General features: G+C 37.9%; 1 protein-coding gene across 1 annotated transcript in view; it reads left to right on the top strand.

The window, feature by feature from the left end:
* The window catches only part of BLNK (B cell linker), a 66,703-nt gene that overhangs the window by 19,738 nt on the left and 26,468 nt on the right, over positions 1-20,497 (top strand). Inside the window, exons 2-3 of the mRNA XM_029958472.1 lie at positions 15,333-15,398; positions 20,314-20,370. Coding sequence (XP_029814332.1) covers positions 15,333-15,398; positions 20,314-20,370 — 123 coding nt within the window. The remainder of the gene's footprint in view (positions 1-15,332; positions 15,399-20,313; positions 20,371-20,497) is intronic.

Raw genomic sequence — 20,497 nt, 5'->3', positions numbered from 1 at the left:
CTGACAGTGCCGGCCGGGGAGAAGTTCAGGTAGGGCTGGACCGCTCGCGGTCTCCTCCGGGAGCGGCACCGCGCGGAGGCTCCTGCGGGAATGGAGCGGTGGGATGAGCCGCTTCCCGCAGTGGCGTTGGTGGGGGGGGGGACTGGGAGACGCTGGGATACGAGGAAGTTGGCAGAAGCTTCGTAGTAAAACGGAGTAATCACCGGTGGTCGGGGCGCTGCCGGGAAATGTGGGAGGTAAACACACTTAGTGATTTCAAAGCAAAATGTGCGTCGGCTTCACCTGCAGCGCGATGAGGAATGTTTTCAAAGTGTCTGTTTTCAAAGTTGTGAGAAAATAGTCTGTGACTCACTAAGATGAGCCTTATGCAAATTAGAAAAACTTAATTAATTGCTTAATGCTTTAATGCCCTATGAAGATGGCGTTTGCAGTTAAGTTCTGTAATGTTTCCTAATCTTCGAAAGAACTGGTGGAATAGGGGGAACTGGAAAACGGGAAATGTTCCTAAGTGAAGAACAAAGTTAAATACAGGGTTTGAGAGGAAAAAAAGCAGAAGCTGGCCATTACTGAAGTATTTTTAGTGTGACTCGATTGATGTGCTGGTACAGTTGGCACCTCAAGGCTCTTTCATTGTGACTGGTGGTTTTTTGTCTGAATAGCTAAAAGAAGTTCTGTTTCAGATTAAAGTAGCATAGAATCTTTTTCTTCCCCTGAAAAAAAATAAAATAGTGAAAAATATTTTTTCCTAAAGTAACTCATACTTAAGCACTCAATACTAATTTATAGAACTTTCTCAAGTCTCTCTCCCTCTCCCCAAAAGCCTTCATGCAAATCGGAATAATCCCTTGTAAAGCTAATTTTGATGCAATGCCATTTCTTGATATTTACTCTGTCCATACTATTGGCAGGGAATGGGAGAGGTGGATGTACTTGCAGAGCTGCAGTGACACGTTTCTCAGTCAGGCACACCTAATAAAACCCTAGCAGACTGCATCCTGCAGCCCAGTCCAGGCAAGAACTCTGCGTAAGAAGACAGGGAAAGAAGATGGTGAATTTTCTCGTTGTCTGCAATTTATCACCTTAAGTAGTCTAAACTGATCTAAATGGTGTCAGAGCTCAGTGTTGGTCTAAACCAGCTATATTAAGGTAATAAGCTGAGGAACAAGATGGAAAGCTTGGTTCTATCAAGACAGTTACTGGTGCATAAAGAAATAAAGCACACTCTCTCTGCTATCATAAAATTGTAGCTGGGATGAATCTTCTGCACTTTTGCAAACCATTAAAGCAGGATTACTTTCAAGCACCCAGAGATGGTCTGTCTATATATGAGGTTTATAATGGTCCACAACTCGTTGATGAACTGATGCATCACACCTCTGCTGCATCTTCAGTAGCTGACACTTCACGTACCTGATGCCCTTCATCTTGTCTGAGGTTTTAATATTGTTGTAAAAGAAGGAAGAGGAGGAAGTAGCTCTGTTTTCCTGTATTAACTTGAAATATTAGAAGCTATTTTTTCTCACCTCCTCATGGCCAATTCACTCTAGTTGTGTAAGGAATGTAGGAGCACATGTTTCTCAAATGTGAGTGCTTCTCAGCACGTGCTATGGAAGTGCATGCGTGCTTTGATTTGAGCATGTTGAAATACATCCTTAAACAGAAACCTGGATATTTGGCTACACGATCTTACTGCGGCATCAGCATTATAAAACCTTAAGGCAGGACTTTCCATGAGTAGATATTCATAAATTTAGAGATGTGCAAATATAGGAAGAGATCAGCGCAACATGGCGGCAGCCTTTTCCTCCTCCTTTGACACAGCTGAATACCCCCTTGTGCTGTGTGACTTGTTAACAGTGTAGTTGACTTCCTAATACAGCTCTGTCAGTATTGAAGACACATAGGTGGTTCAGAGTGTGTACTGAACGTTACATGAACTAAACAGTTACGTTAAAAACATACCTTTCTCCATATGCTAAGATGAAATGCCAAGAAGTATTCTTGCTGAACATAGTTTCAACTGCAGTAATTACAGTTCACATTTTTTTAAAGACAGCTTTCTTAAAATTTCTGCTCTGTAGCAGCAAAAATTAAAGAAGCACTGCCGTTGAGTCAGTGTCTGAGAGTAGATATTTTGATCTTTTTTTTTTTTAAGTGTAGTCCTGAAAAACTAGATATTATGTGGCTTTGCTAAGCTCAGCTATTCTCCATGGGTATATTTGAGCCTACCAGAGCTAGCTTTTTGTTGTGTCAGCAAATCTTATGTCAGAACTGAATTCTCAACATATTCCATTTGTTAAGTTTATTGCAACAATAAGAAACATAAGAGTTCTTACATGCCTCTCATCTAACATGTTGTGGTATGTAAATTGTTTGCAGTTAAGTCACTCAATTAACTTCAATATCAGTCAGATAGGAATGCTGGAACTCCATGGAATTCTGGTATTAATTTTTCTGTAGTGTTTCTTATAAGGCATGCACAGTATTATACAAATATTCCCTCAGAGTTCATCATGTGTTCTAACTGCTTCCATATAGTCAGAAAAAATTAATTCTGAGGCTTGGTTATTTATTGTGAGTGGTGCATACAAATAATTTGGTACTTTGAATTGTTTTGTAAAGTGTGAAGTGAATACATGAGCAATAGCCATGCTGCCATGGCAGGCTCTAGTGTGATTTCAGCCTAAACTTCAGGGAAAAAAATTATGCTGTAAATATATACAGAAATAGATTCACTCATGATCGGGGAGAGTAGGCAACAGGAAGTTAGCAACTCAAAAGATACAGCTCTAAACTTGCAGGCTCTTTTGTGCTTCAACTTCCTTAGACTATTAGCCTGTGATTCCTGGTATTTGAATAATTTCTAGCTACTGTATATGACTGTGTCATAGCATCTTTTCAGACTGGCTGCATTTTTTTTATTATGACCACAAACCTTAATAATGACGCTCTGCTCATAGCTGCCTTCAGTGTGTATCACAAAATCCTTTTCAAAGACATCATTTCCATCACCATTGCAGCCATGGGCAAACCAGGGCATGAACCAGAAGTGTGCCACATGCTTTCACTTTCCTAAGGTCATGCAGTTAGCAACTTCCAGATTGCAAACAGACTTTTGCAAAAGCAGAGTTTTGTGTTTGTTAATTTGCAGCAGTTCTTCCCCCACGCTCCCTAAAAGAAAAAAGTCTTAAAATCACTATCTCCAACCATAACTCCCAATTAAAAGCAAGTGGAAAAAAACAGCAATTGACTTTTTTTCTGAGATTGAACAAGTGCATCCAATTATTTGCAGTATTTTGTATTCAAATCCCTTGCTAAACAGGAGGTTTTAAGCCCTAATTCTATGAAAATCAAGAGGAGTTTCCTTAAGGCCTGAATGCCTATTAATTATCTATCAAATATGGAGCTGTTTATGATCTTCACTAATTTTCTATTGATAGAGACAGCTTGGCTGTAATTGCTAGGTCTTTTCTTTACCACAGGATTTTCTGGCACTGTTTCTTCTTTAAAGTAGACAGTAGAAAATTAATTCCTTTGGGAGAGGAATGATATTTAGCTGTAAACTGATACCTTCTATGCATAGGATGCTTTATCATAGTTAGCATTTGCTTTTGGAGAAAAATGGGGAATATCTGAACAATAGTTCCTTTTAGTTCCTTTTAGTTGTTGCAAACCGAAACTTAATCTGTTTTTTCAGGTTAAAATTTAACATAGTTTATTGCATCGATGGACTTGAACAGGACAAAAGAACAAAAATAAACTCAAGCAGGAAAGAAACGGGAGTTTCAAAGTAAGCTAAAGACTGCTCCCTGTGACAGAACTGGGCATCAAACCCACATCCACTTTCAACATCTTGTCCCCTTATTAGTTATATAGACTCCAGAAGAAAGACTATGTAAATGATAGAATGATAGAAACATCTAATGGTTTGAGTTGGAAGGGACCATCTAGTTCCCATCCCTCTGCCATGGACAGGGACATCTTCCACTAGCCAACCTGTCCTGGAACACTTCCAGGGACGGGGCATCCACAAGTTCTCTGGCCAACCTGTCCAGTGCCTCACCACCCTCACAGTAAAGAATATCTTCCTAATATCCAATCTAAACCTACTCTTTTTCACTTTGAACCCGTTCCCCCTTGTCCTATCACTACATGCCCTCGTAAACACTTCCTCTCCAGCTTTCTTGTAGGCACCGTTCAGGTACTGAAAAGCTGCAATAGGGTCACCCTTGCATATCTGATATTAGGTCAGCCTTCTCCAGGCTGACCAACCCCAATGCTCTCAGCCTTTACTCAAAGGAAAGGTGTTCCAGCCCTCCAATCATTTTCAATGATTCAAATATGAAGTTACTTGGACACTGGTCAGTGGTCTAAAAGCCCAAATAGAAACTGTTCCACATATGAGATTTTTCCAGACCAACCTCCTCTAATTGCTCATCGCTGTCTCCTCTTCACAAGTCATGGCCACCTCACTTATGCTCTTCTACCTGATCTGGTGTTCTCCTCTTTCTAGCAAAAGTCTAATCTGCCTCCAGCCTCAGGCCCTGAGGACATAACAGCTGTGAAGGTCTTCTAGGACACCACCAATTGCCACCTCCAGCAGTCTCCTGCCTTCTCCTCATAACTTTCCACTGCACAGTAACATTCTGTGATGACAGCAGCTTTTGTGGCATTCCCATGTTTAAGCCCACCAAAATGTAGTCTGAACGCAGGGTCACATGAAATCTCAGTCCAATGGTATGCAGTATTCAAAGTTGGATTTCACAGGCACGGGGGAAAAGGAGGTCACCAGCTATGTTTGCTGTGCTGGTGAGTACAAACAAAAGTTTTCTGTAGGATTGCTAGGTTTAGCTTGCCATACAAAGCACAGGATTGTGATTAAAAGATACAGCTGTATATTCTCTATTTCTTCTAATTTTCTGTCAGCTTAATGAGTTCTGAATCTCTCTCATCTCTGGAATTTGGAATGGAATGAGATAGGAAATGCAAACTTCCCCAAATACCGCTGCAAAAATCCATTCTTTCACTCCCAGTGTGACTTCTCCAGTCAAATCCTCTTGCTTCTCCTTTTGACCTTGCTTCAGCGTAGCACAGCCTCCATCCCATCTATATTTGTTCTCCTTTATTCCTTTCTCTCTGCACCATTTCATTATTCCAATCCCTTTAAAGCTTCTTTTCTTCTTTTCAGCTACATCATCCTGCCTGGACCAATCTCCAAGCTAAAAAAAACAAACCAACAAACAAAAACCTCAAACCTGAAACATCCTTTTTACAAGAAAAACCAAAACAAAAAAACCATCCACAAACAAACAAACAATAATCAAAAAACAATTAAATAACCACACAGTATTTATTCTCACACAGAACTTCCTGCCTATAATACTGTTTATAGAAAAGCATGTTTGACTGTGATCTACATGTATGTTAAACAAAAATATGGCAACATGGACAAAATGGGAAAAAATAAGATTTCAATTATTTGCCAAAAAGAAACCAAAAAAAATTATAACTTGTAGCGTTCAGATCACTTTATTTCATGTTCACAATGCTATGTTAACTGAAATTTTTGACAGTTAAAAAATTTGAATGTTTCCTTTTAATTTGTTGGACTGGTACAGTTCAGGATTAAAATGCGCTTCTCCTTTGTATTACATTATTTTATGCACACTGCAGTGAGGAACATTTGTGATTTGCTCTATTTGATGTATTTAATGGAAATACCTCAACATTTGAAATTTGACTTCAGGAATCACTTAAGAGTAACTTTTAGCCATCTTCAGATGTGTAAATCATATTTTTAGATGATTTAGAAGTCCCTAATCATTAGAAAAGAAATAACATTTTTCCTCACTATGTAGTTTTTTCCTTATGTTTTTGTGGGGGTTTTAAAATGATTGCTGCATTAGAAGACTAATTTTAGTTTTGGATAGCATCTTTTATAGTGTAAGTACCCTAAAGCATGTTACAATATGACAGATAAACAATTATGGTTTTTAGAAAGCAAATATCACTGGTTTTATGTGCTCAGCAGCCAAGAGATTTGGAAAACTGATGGAAAACAGTGGCTGAAAGTGACAGTATTTTCCTATTTGGCTGCAGGGAATCATCTTAGATCTTTGGTAAACTGTAAAAGGACTTTAAATACTCTGTAAATAAGTTTGTTTTGTAGCAGTCATAATAAATGACTGAGGGGTAAAAGACACTTGAAAATTCTGTTAGCATCTTTATCCAAATCTCTTAGTATATACATTTTGGACAGGCTCATTTTCCAGGTGTAAGCAAACCCAGATGTGCAATGCTACAGGTTTATGACATCAACATAAAGTAGTACACAGTAAATACTTTAGAAAGAATTAAAATAATGCATCCCAAGGCAATAATATGAAAACATGAGTATATACTTTTCAAGCTTAATGCAAGGGCAACTGGGTGATGTAGGCTATGAATGCAAGTGGCTGTATCATATGGCTAAATGTTTCCTTCATTCCTCTGTCTTAAAACAGAGAAGCTACAGGCATCTCTGCAAGAAGCACAGAGGCAACGAAGCACTACTGGAGCTGTAGTTAAATAGCCAATTTAACTTAGCATAAGTCTGAGCTGCTGCCAAAAGAGTAGGTCCCTTTCTTGCACCCTCCCAACATCCCTGCTTGCCGTGCCCTCATCTCCGCCCTCACACTGGCACTGGAGTTCCAATGACCATGTGATGAAGCTGGATCTGATCCTGCTGATATATAAATTGGCAAAAGAAAAAAGAAATTAGTTTCCCAGCTGGAAGTTCTATGATTCATCATAGCTGGGTAAGCACCGAGGGCATTAAAGAGTGGAATTTCCTCTTTCAATGGCAGCCTGTGTGGGCTCTATTAAAGTGACTTAGAGACCAAAGTACTTCTCCAAAGTTTTAACAACATTTGATAGGCTTCAGAACAAAACAGATCCATGAGTAGCCTCTATTAGATCCCTGTCAGTGCCACCCCACACCCATGGTGGATATAATGCTTCTGTCGCTTGAGCAAAAACACTTTCAGCCCAAGTACAGCAGTGTTTGTTAGTGGTAATTTTCAGGGTCCATACCAAATCCTGTCTTTATTCACTTCCCTGCAATGACTTGTCGCTTCCTCTTTTTGGTGAAATATAAAAACCCACTTAACTCTTTTGAATTTCTGCCCTTGCTCTCCTTCACCGACCAGGCTGTAGGGTATTAGTCCTTCAGGGAGGTACAACACTCAGTTAATTTTAACTGGAACTGTATTTCAAAGTAACATCCTGCTGCTGGGAAACCTCTCAGAAAAAATGGAGTAAGCCTTTTGAATGTGGCTTGTGTGTGGTTACTTTTTGTTTGTTTTATAACAAACAAAATATGTTTGCGTTAACTTATATCCAGAAAGCTGCTGCAAAAAGGAGATCAGTTAACTAAAAAAAAGATTCAAAACAGAGCAGGTCAGTTACAGAACAGAAAATATAGTTTTTATGTCAAAAAGTGCCATGTAATATTCATATTACATATTATAATAGGTAATTGTTTTCTGTACTCTCTACAGTATTACTAATATCCAGTTGGGATAAAGGAGGATCTGGATAAGGGCAAAGAGGTGCTCAAACCTCAAGTGCTTCAAGTTGTTGTTAAATATCTGTATTTTTTAAAAGTTGTACTAAAAAGTGCTTGTCCATCACTGCTTTCTGATATTCAAAATTGGCTGTCAAGTCAAATAATCAAGTCAACTTTTCTCTGCTAAATAAAAGAAAAAGGTCATTGCAAAAAATACCGTACAACTTAAACACATGAAACCTTTGTTGTTAATATACAGTCCATACATACTCAGAACAAGCCTCAGCCTTGATCTAAAATGAGGAAGCAGTTGCACCACTCAGTTGGTGACATTGATGAGGCTTTAGTTTTCTTTGTCCCACTGAGAAATCTTCATGGGTTCTTTCAATATGCAGGATTCCCAGTCACCTCAAAGTGCTTACACTTTCATGTTGGGATTGATTTGTGTCAAGGACGTATTATGCCTTTACATGCTACGTATTTTTATTTACTCCATGTATGTTAGTACTTAGTAGTACAAGAGGGACTGACAGCTTCTTTGTGAAGATTATGTAGAAGACATATGAAGATGAAAAGTATAATCAATATTTAGCCTTTCTGTGCTTCTGTGTGTACAATGTAAACAACACACACCTGCTCTAATTATGGGGTTTGCCTTTAGGCAAAACAGTGCATGATTTAGAAGTGAGCAGAATAGGATGTTATTGAGACTTCTTAAGAAATCAACACTCTTGGCAAAATGACTATAAATTATTTATAGTCATTTCCCTGTGTGCATCTCATGAACACAGCAGAAGACAGTTCCTTGTTCCCTCTTCCTCAGATAGGTAGCTGTAATTGACTTCTCCCCACCGAGCAAACTTCTTTGAACTTTTCTTCACAGCTTTGAGATAGCTTTACAGATAAAGATCAAAGGCTTGGTGCCTTGAATGGATGGTTTGGTGTCACAGGTTACCACCTGCACCTCCAAACTTCCTTCTATCCCATCATGAAGGCCATTGCAGGGGATGGGTTACAATAAGCACCCAGAGTGGATGAGGAGCTGTAGCCCCCTATCTTGGACCAGCAGCAACTAAAGTCATTTATCTGACTGCACCTCAAGAATTCAGCTCTGTCTTTATGCATGTAACAGCCATTGAAAACACCAGCCCCAACCCAGCCTGTATTTTGTTGCAAAGGACTTCACTCTCGCTGTTCCAGGTAGCATCTGATATAGGGCTGTGCTCACATGGAAATCTGAAGGTGGTCCAATGAGAGGAATTAGATGCTTTCTGTATTTGGGCATTTCCTTTTGCTTTCTACTGAGGAATTGGAAGGGAGGTGAAAGGGGGTACAGTTTGTTTATATCATTTAATTAGGTTTGTCTTAGATGCACAAATCTGGCAGAAATATGAAAATACATCTTATGAAGACACCCAGTCCACCAAGATCCACATTGTTCCACAGAGATCACATCAGGAGCACTGTATTCATAAAAGCCCTTCGAGGGAAAGGGGGTCCTTTTCTTGTTTGTTAAATTAGTTTGAGAAGATAGTTCAAGATAAAAGCTTCAAGCTTTTCAAAATCTCAAGTGGTACTTTAACAAATCCCCTTCTAGGTAAACAGGTTCTTCCTACAAAAGCAAGCATGAGTCTTCCCCTTTGTCCAGAAACAATAGCTTGCTTTCTTATTTTGGTCACCTGCATAGCCGTTTACAAAACTGAAGGCTAATAGAAACACAAAACAAAGACCAGCTGGGGTGTGGTGGAATAATTGTGCTGTGAGAAGCCATAAAGGAGGGGTCTTTGGATGCTGTTCCTTCTTTAGTTTCATATTTTAATGTGTTTTTTTAAAATTAACAGAGGTAACTGTATTTTTAATTTTCTGTTCTTTGAGTTGCGGGTTTTATCTTCTAATAACTTAGCTTTTGTTCTGCAAATTCCAGTATACTTTTCCTCATTTTCTGTTTTGTAGTTCTTTTCTATAAAACTATAGCTGAGGCAGGTGGGTATTTTGGGGGATGTTCTTGTTTTAAGTTTAAATTTGTACTTACTGAATTGTATTCTAGGTTTCCAATGCTAAGCGTTTGAATTTGCTTGGGAAAAAACAAAGACAAAAACAAACAAAAAAAAACACAAACAAACAAAAACCTCCAAGAAACAACTACTTTTTGTTTTAATGTGATCTGTTATGCTGCCTTTCTTAAGATAAAAATGAGTACTACACCTACCTACAGTCTCACTTTAAGTGAATGGACACAGTAATGATCTTCAGAAAATGCGGCTTTCTAGGCACACAACTACAGGTTGTCCAGTCAGTGAGAAAGAGATGTACCCAAAAAGGTATAAGAACTGCAAGTGGAGTGCAGACTGTCTGATTCATGGTGGGATTAATTTTTTAAATTTTTATTACTATTTTAAACCCAATTAAACGTCATCAGTTAACGACTGAACTGATGTTAGGAGGAGAAGGAATATACGGGTCCCTTAGTGCTGAATGTGTCAATATTGCTTGCAAAGCTTCCCTTGCAGACTTGTTTGAATGTATCATGTTCAAAATTCTGCCCTTCTTTAACTAAAGAAACTGGTTTGTGAGTACAGATGGGGATTTTTCAAGAGGCAAAACAGATAATTCAGACAGTCCTGTAAACACTAGAAGTGTAAGGGGGTATAATTCTAATCCTCCACATAAGCAGAAATAAGTATGCTTGAAATATAGAAAATTTCCTGTGAATCCTTTAAAACTGGTTTTTGTTTTGTCAGCTCTCCCTACCATTGCTGAAGTCAGCCCTGTGTCCAAAAACATTATCAGGACCCATCCCAGCTGCAAGTGCTCACAACCAGACACCCTGAAGCAGTTGTGTCCCATCTGCCCACTCCAGAGATTCTAAGATACTATGAGAGCAGAGGGGCGTCACTTGCTATGGGCTGTCACTTGTCATGTGACACAGGCAGCTGTACAGCTAAAATACAACCAGTGTGCACACTGAAGGTACAAAGTACTGGATTCCCTGTGTGCAAGGAGGTGAACCGTGCTGTTCATGCACACAGCAGATCCCTCCCTGTTTCGAGGAGCAGGAAAAGGTCATGGCAAGTAAGGAACCATTCATGATGACTGGTCTGAGCCATAATACACTGATCTACGTAACAGATATTTGTAAATGTCTTCACAGATTTATAATACTGATAAATAACATTTCTCAAAAATTCGTCTAAATGGTGGGAGAATTCCACATTATACAGATCTGTCTGAAATTAAGACAGATTCCTCTTTTTCAAATCTGGGGACTCTCTACCTTATCTCATGTCTGAGTTGAGAGCTTGTTGCACACTTTATTCTTCTTTATATTATTTATATTTTTCTCCTCTAAAAATTATTTTAACTTTAGAAAGCTTTTGTAGCATAGTGTATATGCAAAAGAGCCAAAAGCTTCCAGCTGATGTTTGAAGGTGGGAATGTGTCACAGGCCAGGTCCACCCAGCTTCCTTCCTTCACTCATCAGGCATTCCTCATATGCTGAGCTGTGACCAGATCAAAGAGAGGGCAGTTCTGTTTCATTTTATTTCATCTCAAGGCAGCTCTGCCAGTCCTTGAGTGCAGCTAGGTATTTTGTGACACAGCAAATCCTTCTTTCAGAATATGTGGTATTTGCAGTGGTAAAATTTTCCACCTTCCTTTACACAGGTAGTCACCCCTTCGTCAACAGATTTCATAATCCTAAATTACTGGAGGTTCAAATTGATAAGATAGGAAAAATAGCAACACAGGGCTAAAAAGTGTTTCATTTTAAGAATCTTTTTTTTTGTTATTACCTCCAACATGTAGGATTTCTAATGTATTTTTGGAAGCACCCGGAGCCAAAACTTCCAAACTTCTCATCTGCAGAACTTTGAAAAGCTATTGTCTTCAGTGAGTTCCTGATCAAAAAGGTCCAATCCAGTCTATACCTGTCACAATTAAGCTGGATCTCAAAATATCTATCTATTGCTGAAACATGTTTCAAAGATTAGCAGTGACACAGACTGCACCTTTGTCTGCAAGCCTGATTTTACATAAAAAGCTCTCAACCAGATTGAATGAAGAGTTGGTGCTTGTAGTTAAGAAGCAACTCTTAAGTTTGACCTCTTTAAATTAAAGATTATCTTTAATTACCTGCAATGCAAGGTAAAACTGGCATTACTTATTATTTTCGTTTACAGTACTTGCTGATTGAGGTCCTTAAATGTTTCTCTCATCTGCTCATCCCAAGAGAACACTAGAGGATAAACATTAGTTGGTAACGAGGTCCTGACTCAGATGTTGTGAAGAAAGAGGGTTGTAGTTATGTATCTGTCTACATTGGGCCATGGTGGCCTCCATTTCCTAGATACTCTCAGGGCTGCTGCTCTGATAAATCCCTCCCACAATGAACCTCTTTACTTGGAGTATAATCTTAAGTATCTGAGAGCCATACAAAGAGTATTTTAGTGCTGGTCAGATATGTAGATCCAGGCAAAATGTTAAGTGTAGAAATGCCCTTCTGTGCTTCCCTTTCCTCATCGCTCTGGAGCGGCCTTCAGGCTTGGAATCAAGACCCTTAAGATTTGGAGAATCCTCTTGCCTTTCCTGCCTGCCTCTCATCATTTCTACTGTCTCCTTAAGATCTCAAGTCAGACAGACAGCTCTTTGTCAAACTTTTCAGTTGTTGCCTATTATGTCACCTGGCACCTCGAGAAATGTCAGCCTCTAGCTAACTGGATTGACTGGTTTGTGCAGTTTGTTCAACTTTATGGGTCAAAGGGGATTCCACTTGAACTGGAGATCAGCCATAGTTGATGACTTCCTACACTTACCACTACACACTGCACTGGTTATCTGCTTACTCACAGAGGCTTGATACAAGTTAAATTGTGTGGAGGCAACAAACAAGTTTTCTAACAACTCCTGTAAGAGCTATGTCATTTTAAAGACTGAGAAAAATCGCACAAACACGTATTAGGTACTCTCTAATTTAACAAAGTCGTAATTAGAAAATGAAATGCCTCCATAAAAAAAATAAGAAGAGTCACAGATTTTTAGGAAATTCAATTATGCAAAAATGGGAGTGCTTTGATTTCAGTCCATCTACATGGAAAAAAATAGCATACCAGCAGCAGCACGTGTGATTATCTCTAAATGCACTTTTTTAAAAAAAAATATGTATTAAAATGATCTTTTAAGCTATAGTCTTATTCAAAACTCATGAAACACCCATGATACTCTAATCAATTCACCTGAATATGATAAAATGAAAAGCAAACTCTTCTGGGTACTTATACGTATGAATTTCAGGGTGGGGTTTTTTTGTGTATGTGTGTGTGTTGGAGGGTTTTTTAAGTGACCAAATAACAATATAGAATACAACCAGTAAGGTGAAAAAAAAAGCCCAATTTTTCAAAATAAAGCCGTATTTCAGCTAATGTTCATGTCAGCACTGAGCAATGAGCAATATTCAGATATAATTCTACAATTAGATTTTCTTGTTGATGTTTCAGTCCCATCTCTAACAAAGAACAAACACAGGAGGAAATGTAACTGTTGCTTACATGTATGCCTAATTGAAGTCTGGCAAGCCTTTCTGAAAGAAACACAAACACTTGAAGACAATCATTCTCCCCAAACTAGAACTCAACCATTTAAATCTCCTCTCAGTCTTTTCATTCCTCATTACTTTTAATTTACAGACACTGCCAGGTGCCAGCTGGGGCACAATACAGAAACAGTAAACTGCAGAAAATGGCTGTGTATGATGTTTCGAGCATAACCAGCAGCTGAATCTGTTAGGAAAAAACCAACAACAAATACTACAGAAAAGCAGAAGTTCATCTGAGCTTTTCACCCCAGATTTAATGTATCTGGTTAGTTCAGATAATAATCCAAGCTACTCTTGTAGGTGTAGTGCATTCTTGATGGAAATCTTGGAACATTTTGCTGTGCACCTGTTTTTCACCCCTATAAGTAATTTATTGCTTTATGTCAGCCGGTAACACTGTGTCATTTTGCTGTAAATTAATGGTTTGAGTTTTCAGCAAAAGTTAAAGATGGGCTTGTGAATTATTTGTCCATTATTCTCTTTTTTTTTTTTCTGAATTGAGGATCTAGAAAGAATAGGTTGAATTGCTTTTTAAGTGAATTTGGGCAAAGATTTAGGCTCTAGGAATGCCCTTTAAGTATCAGACCCATGTTTTAGCTTGTCAGAGCATTATATACCATGTTATGGTATTACAGGGGTTGTCCTTCAAATTCGGCTAATATAGTGAAAAGATCTGTTTCTGTTCTGTTAATAAACATTATTAAGAATAAAATCAAGCTTTGTTATTTAGTCTTCTAAAAACTTAGAAATACTCCGTTATTTAACTGTTCTTTTTAAGCAAGTCTCATAAAATGTGACTAGTTATCACTACCTAACACAACTGCTCTAAAATCAGGAGCAGAGGTAGGAAGGTCCTTTCCAGCAGAAGTCTAATATTCAACTGCTACCTGATGCCTTGAGTGCTACATGTCTGCTCAGCCCAAACCAAGGACTGCAGACAAATAATCACATTAGTGCAGTCACCCCCGGATTTTGATTAGCTAGTTCTCATCTAATTCCAATTTCCTTTGAAAAAACTATTTTAATTTTTAAGAGAAAGTTTTTAATTACTAGTGATGAAGCTGGAAGATGCCTTTTTTTAGTGAAACTATGTGTTAGTCAACCTTCTGAATAATAAGATTTCAAGTTTAAAGAAATCTTTAAAAAGAAGAAAGAGTACTTTGATGCTTGTACTTCTCTTTGTAAGCAAAGCGTCCAAGAGTCTGTTGGTAGCCTGACTGTGCATCAGAGAGGAAGTAGGGAAGACTAAAATGTGGAATGACATGGACAACGTGTAAGGAAGAATGGAAGGCCAATTTTTTTTAAGTGCTTTTTGGAAAAAAAAAATCAATATTGGTTGTGCTGAAATCTTCAGGTCAGGTCTAATAAAAAATGCTAAGTTTAGGGGAACAGGAAGAACACACACTGTGAGAAGAAACTCAAAATATATGTGCATTCTATAGAAGTTTCTGGTATCTGCAGACTTTGAACAGGTTTCACTATTAAGTCAATCTTTTGCTAAAAATTCTATCTGTATTCTTGACACTGGCTTGATTTTAGTGGTGTGGATTTTTTAAATGAGAAGGGAGGTGGGATTCTAAATGATACTTGACAAGTGAAAAATATTCAACTTAAATTGCCTTGATTACAAGTAAAATTTTAATTATGTCAATGCAGGTGATTAATAAAACAATCTACAATTCTAGATATTAGTCCATGTAACTGGAGTCCTAAGATCATGAGTTTTTACAGCTCAGAGTCATCAATCCTCTAATAGTTTCTCAAATGGCCTGGGCCCAGGAATGTATTGTCTTTCCCCTGCTATTGTAACTGCAAACACTGTGGGCATGAGATAGAGTGTCCCATGTAGGGTCAGAAATCAGAGGGCATTCCCACTATAGCTATGCAGTGTTGTGAAGTCAGATCTGGACAAAATGTTAACATTGAAATGTTCTAAACTATTAATTTAGGCAATGATGTTTCTTCCTGATGGCAGTCACTCAAATTGATTGTTTAAACTGCATGTAATTGTATTAAGAAGGATAACACAAACAATGCTAAAGGGCTCTGTTAAAAAGGGAGGAAAAATTTATGCACAAATGATTTAGCAACTAAACTACTTATTGAAGACATATTAAGCATATTTTTCTTAATTTATATAAATGGATTTTCAATCATTTGGTAATTTTAATGCTGGCTTTGTTTAATATTTTACAGGAAGCTTCAAAAGATGGTGCATGACATCAAGAAAAATGAAAGTGGGATAATAAACAAGTTCAAAAAGTAAGTTTGAAATGTCAATCCCTCATTTTATCAATTTGGGGAAGTTCATGTTGTAACACAGTGTATAGTACTTTGGTGTTGGGACCATGTTATTCTAGAGGGATGTACTTCAGTGTATGTGAAAAGCTTCAGTTCAGACATGCAGAATTGTCATAAGTTGAAGAACTGGACTCCAATGGCAGGTTTTGTTTGTAGCCCTGAAAAAAAATATTTGCGTGAAATGGACTTTCCTTGAGTGTTCCTTGGGAGTGGTCATCGCTTGTTGTTTGGATGTGTGCCTTTCTCCTTAGGCAACTGTTTAGGCTACCTGCTGCAATTAAGTTTAATTTGAGCTCTACCTTGAACCAACTGGTCAGATATCATAGTTAAAATTCCCATAAAAATGTTAAATCCTCCTGTGTTTCATTCCCATAAAACAAAATCCAGCATTACCTAACATCCTTATTCCAATAAGAAGTGCTGTACAGCATGGGTATTGATGTCACATGCATGAGAGTATCATAAAATATTCATGTGTATTTATACATCGAAAGAGATTCCAGTAATTCTGCATCCTCGTCAAATGAATACACTATTCACTGTTTCCAGTCAAACATCTATTTAAACCAATTAGCCATTTAGCACACTTTTTCCTAATGCAATAGCTCATTTGCATAGGACTTCCATTTGGATGTGATTTTCTCATTCAGATGGGTCATTGGCAACAAAAGTACTAAGTACTTCTATAAGTTAATTAGTACACAGTACTTGAAGTGTTTCCAGGATGACCATATTAAATTCTAGAAATACAGCTCTTGTACATAAGAGGCACATAGAAACATCGTTTAAAATTGTTCTTAAAGAGTGACCACAGTGGCTCAGTTAAAGAAAGACTTCTTGTATATAGAGCAGTCAGTAGGCAGTTGAGAGAAGCAATAGGGTTCTGCCTAGTTTGGCTGTACAAGAGCTCTGGAAAGCCAGGCTGGCTGAGCTATTGCCCCTGCTGCCAGCCCAGGCAGGGCTGATGTTTGTGGGGCAGCTGCTGCCCCTGGCAGAGGAGTGGGAGGCACTTCTAGAAGTAGCAGTGATCTTCTGGCTCTCCCGTTCCCCAGGCAGAAGGAGTAACCTTAGGCTGCAAGCCCTGCTTTGTGGTCTCATTTTCACAGCTGTGTTTCTGTCCACAGACCTTAAGCAGGCTCTGATGGTAAAACACCTGACAGATTCTTGAGATAATTTTTTCCTTTACTCATCCTTCTTCACTCTAACACTGCTGCAATTCACAGTAAATCACAGTCACTTGGTATAAGCACTTGTTATTTCCACATGAAGTGCAAAAGGAGAGTTTCCATTAAAATGACACTATTTCAGCTACTTGGGTCTTTATTTTAATTTGTGTGGTTTTGTTCTTAGCACAGTGTGTACGTAAATAGACCACTGTGTTCAGAGACCCATCTGCAAAAAAACTCATAGTTTCATCTAGGACCTGATCACAAGGAAGAGCTGGTAGGTGTCAAAAGGATTTTGGTGGGTTTTTGGAGGAGATGAGGGTTTGTTGTTGTAGTTGCTGCCTTTTAATAAAGGGTGGCTTCCTACTTCACAGTAGTAGTTTAAGTGTAATTAATAATGTTGCAGTGGGTCCAGTTCAAAAGCTTCAGGGAGGAAAGCAGATGACAGAAACAATAGAAGTATCTCAAGTTTATAATGTGAGGTTGCAAATTGTCTCCCATAGTTGCCTGAATGTGAATTTTGCTTTTAATCAGTATTGCTCTGACTGTGTGTCCTTCCTAGAGAGTAAGAGGGGAAGGAAAGACAAGGGAGAAGTAACAAGAATCAAATATAGTGGAAGCTGGGAAGGTTAGAGGTATCATCATTAAATGTCAGATACAAGATTGCTGATATAACACTGCAATTCTTTGATTCACTCAAGATGTAAAAAAACCCTATAAAAAAGCGCAGGCTCATAAGAACTCTTTTAATATATGACTGCAGCACAAAGCTCACGTCTCAACTCTTCCAGCTATAAGAATACAAATTGAGATATAAAAAGCATATAATAATCTTTCTGATGATACTGTGCTTCATCTGAGTCATATTAATCTTTTCTGCAGTTATGATCAGAAATTTAGTTTCTAAAAAATTGAAGAATTTCTTACATTTGCATATGACTTCAGAACTCAAGCCTTGAACCCAGCACATAACAAGCTGCAATAAAAGCATGAGTTGACAACGCTGATAAGGATATGTACAAGAGGTGCCAAGCTTTACAGAATTAGAACTGGCTGTATTGCTTTCAATGTGCCCTTTGGGGACTTTATGTTGAATTTTTTTTAAGACTTTTTCTAATAAACGTAGTTGTCCAGTTGACCATTACTCCATTTCAGTTACAGAATTATTTTATTAAGTGTTAGGGATCTAAACACAACTGAAGCCAGAATTTTATTTTAATTGGCTTTATGTAGCACAGATTTAGAATTTGTCTATATGCTGGAATAAAACCCATCAAATTCAAACCTATTATAAGTAGAAATAATTTTAGGGAATTCAAATAGCATACTTGCTTATCTGAAGCCTAAAGTTGTCACGCTGATGTATACTGTAAGCCTCTGCTACTCAAACTGAAAGAGCAATCAGAGATTCATGAAATACATTTGACTTATTACCAGTATTTGTTAAAACACTTATAAAATCTGGATTGGCTTTTGATTATCCATGTGTTCTTCAAGGTGTGTGGAAAGCAGCCTGAGCAGTGGTGGGAACAGGAAAGAAACCGGCAGGTTGTTTCTTCATTACTTAAAAGTTCCTGTGTGTTCCCCATCCTGTCTCAGAATTTTCTGGCACTAAAAATATTGGCCCCTGCAGGATAGCAGTCACCTGCTTGCCCCTAATCACTTGCAAAACTGTTTACAATACTGGAGCCCCAGCTGCTGTGCAGATCATGCTGTCAAAGAGGATTATGTACTCAGGTGTAGAAGCAATGGGTGTAGCCAACACAGACACTGTATAAACAACGAGAGCTGGGGGCTCTCATTTTGGTAGGTGCTGATCTACTGGAAGGTCAGTTTACTCACCTTGTAGCAGTATCACATCCTATCAAAACTTCCTTCGCAATGCCATCAGAAATCATGCACTTGTAGTTGTGTGTCTGACTGCACACAATCCAAATATGTTCGTTTCTTGAAATCACATTTGCTGTATGACCTAAAAAAAAAAAAAAAGAAGATGCTTTACTCAGTTATTTAGTTGGGTAATTCTTTACTTCAGATTTGTCTGGTCCATTTTTCTATACAATTTATAGCTCAGGCAGTAACTTCAGGCAGAAAAATGGTCATTGTGTTACTAAATGTTTCTTCAACCTGCATAGCTGCCACTAGAAAACATCTGTGATCCAACTCTTGGCAGAGCGAAAAGTGGTGTTTTATGAACGAAACAATGAGAGAAATGTACTAAAATCAAGCTGTACCACACTTAGAAAAGAAAACAGCAAAAATTATCATACCTAATTTTAACTGTTATTCTGAAGAAACATGAAAGTCACTGTGTAGCTGGATAGAATGTTTTGAGTGCTGGGATTTTATTAATGTAATAATATTTCATCAAAGTGAAGACAAATAAATCACAGCTAGACGCCATTTCACTGTCATAGCACATTGTAAAGAAAATATGTGAAAGAGTAGTAATAAGACTTTCCAAAAAAGCTTTCAGATTAATTTTATCTTATACAGTTGCCACATACTTCCAAATCTATAACAAACTATTCCACTAGGTCATGAAAACACAGTTCAGGAAAAGTTTATCTGTCAGCTAGATCACACCTTTTGGAACTCTGAAAATGTTTTTGGCAAAGTTTGATTAATCACAAGTGTGATGACCTAGTGTACTTAAAACTAATATGTACTATAAATATTCAACTCAGTAAAGATTATCAGTATAATTTTTGTAAATTTAAACGGTCTCTAAGAAGGGAGTGGACTTTGTACAGATTTAACAATAGAAAAAGTGAAGGACTTTTGAAAACAGAGTTTTCAGGCGCATCTTAAATGCTGGGGGTGTGAGCAGAAACACTAGTGGGGAAATGCACCTGTGGGAGAATTAAATTGAACACAGAAAGAACTACTACTACTACCTATGTTTGGTTACTTTTCTGGGTGTAGCCTGTACAAATAAGTGTTGCTAGAGCAAAACACCCAGACCTCTCCTGCAGTTTATTTAAAAATCCTCCATTTAGAATAGGAAAACAAAAACGTGCTATGAATTCAAAGTATGTAATTAATATTTGCAGTTTCCGCATGTGAGAAAAGTTAAGCACGTGCCTAAATGTTTTAGTGTGCTATAGGGGGGCAATCTTGGAATACACTGTTTTAAGATGGAATAGCTTGTTCTCTTTCAGGTTGTTATGAATTTCTGTACCATGCATTTTGTTCTTGTGTGAGAGGCATTTATACCCCATTGTATGAAATGTCTCAAATGCTACTTGGTTATTTGTTGAAGCTAAAATGTATATACTAGGATTAAATACACTTAAATGTGTATGCTAAATTATATAGCATTTGGTTCTTTCAGTGCTTCCTCATTTACTTCAGGGACACAGGACAAAGTCAATTGCCATTTTGTGAGCATTTGTGTGGATAATGATGTCAGAATCTGAAATAGCTACATAACCACGCCTTGGCATAGGGTTATGTCTTTTGAGTTTGTGTTGTGGTTTGCACATTTGGTAAATTCTGACAGTGAAGTACAGTGAAGCTCCAGCTGACTTCAAAAGAGCCTGGATTACAGATCTGACATTCAATAAATACAGTGAGAATTACTTTTTAAGTGGATTTGAATTTTAGAATAAATAACATATTTGAAGAGATTCTAGCAAATGTAGATGTGGCCATGAACTGTTTCAGCTCTGTGAAAGAAACATAATTTCTTTTCTTCTATTGATATTCAGGTTCCAAAATGAACAAGTGGCCTTAATTTGCAAAACTGGGAAAGATACTTGGGATCGGTATGCCATTTCATAGCTGCACCATAGCACGATAGGCTGCTTAGACACAGACCTCTGTTCTGTACTTCATACGCTTTCGTTGTAACATATTGACATTTTCTGTCAGGGCCACTGCCAGGATTTACAG

This window comes from Manacus vitellinus, unplaced genomic scaffold (assembly GCF_001715985.3).
Source record: "Manacus vitellinus isolate BGI_N305 unplaced genomic scaffold, ASM171598v3 scaffold_15_pilon, whole genome shotgun sequence".
In the NCBI taxonomy this organism is placed as follows: domain Eukaryota; kingdom Metazoa; phylum Chordata; class Aves; order Passeriformes; family Pipridae; genus Manacus; species Manacus vitellinus.
Note: the sequence above shows the minus strand (reverse complement) of the source record. Positions and strands in the feature narration are given on the sequence as shown.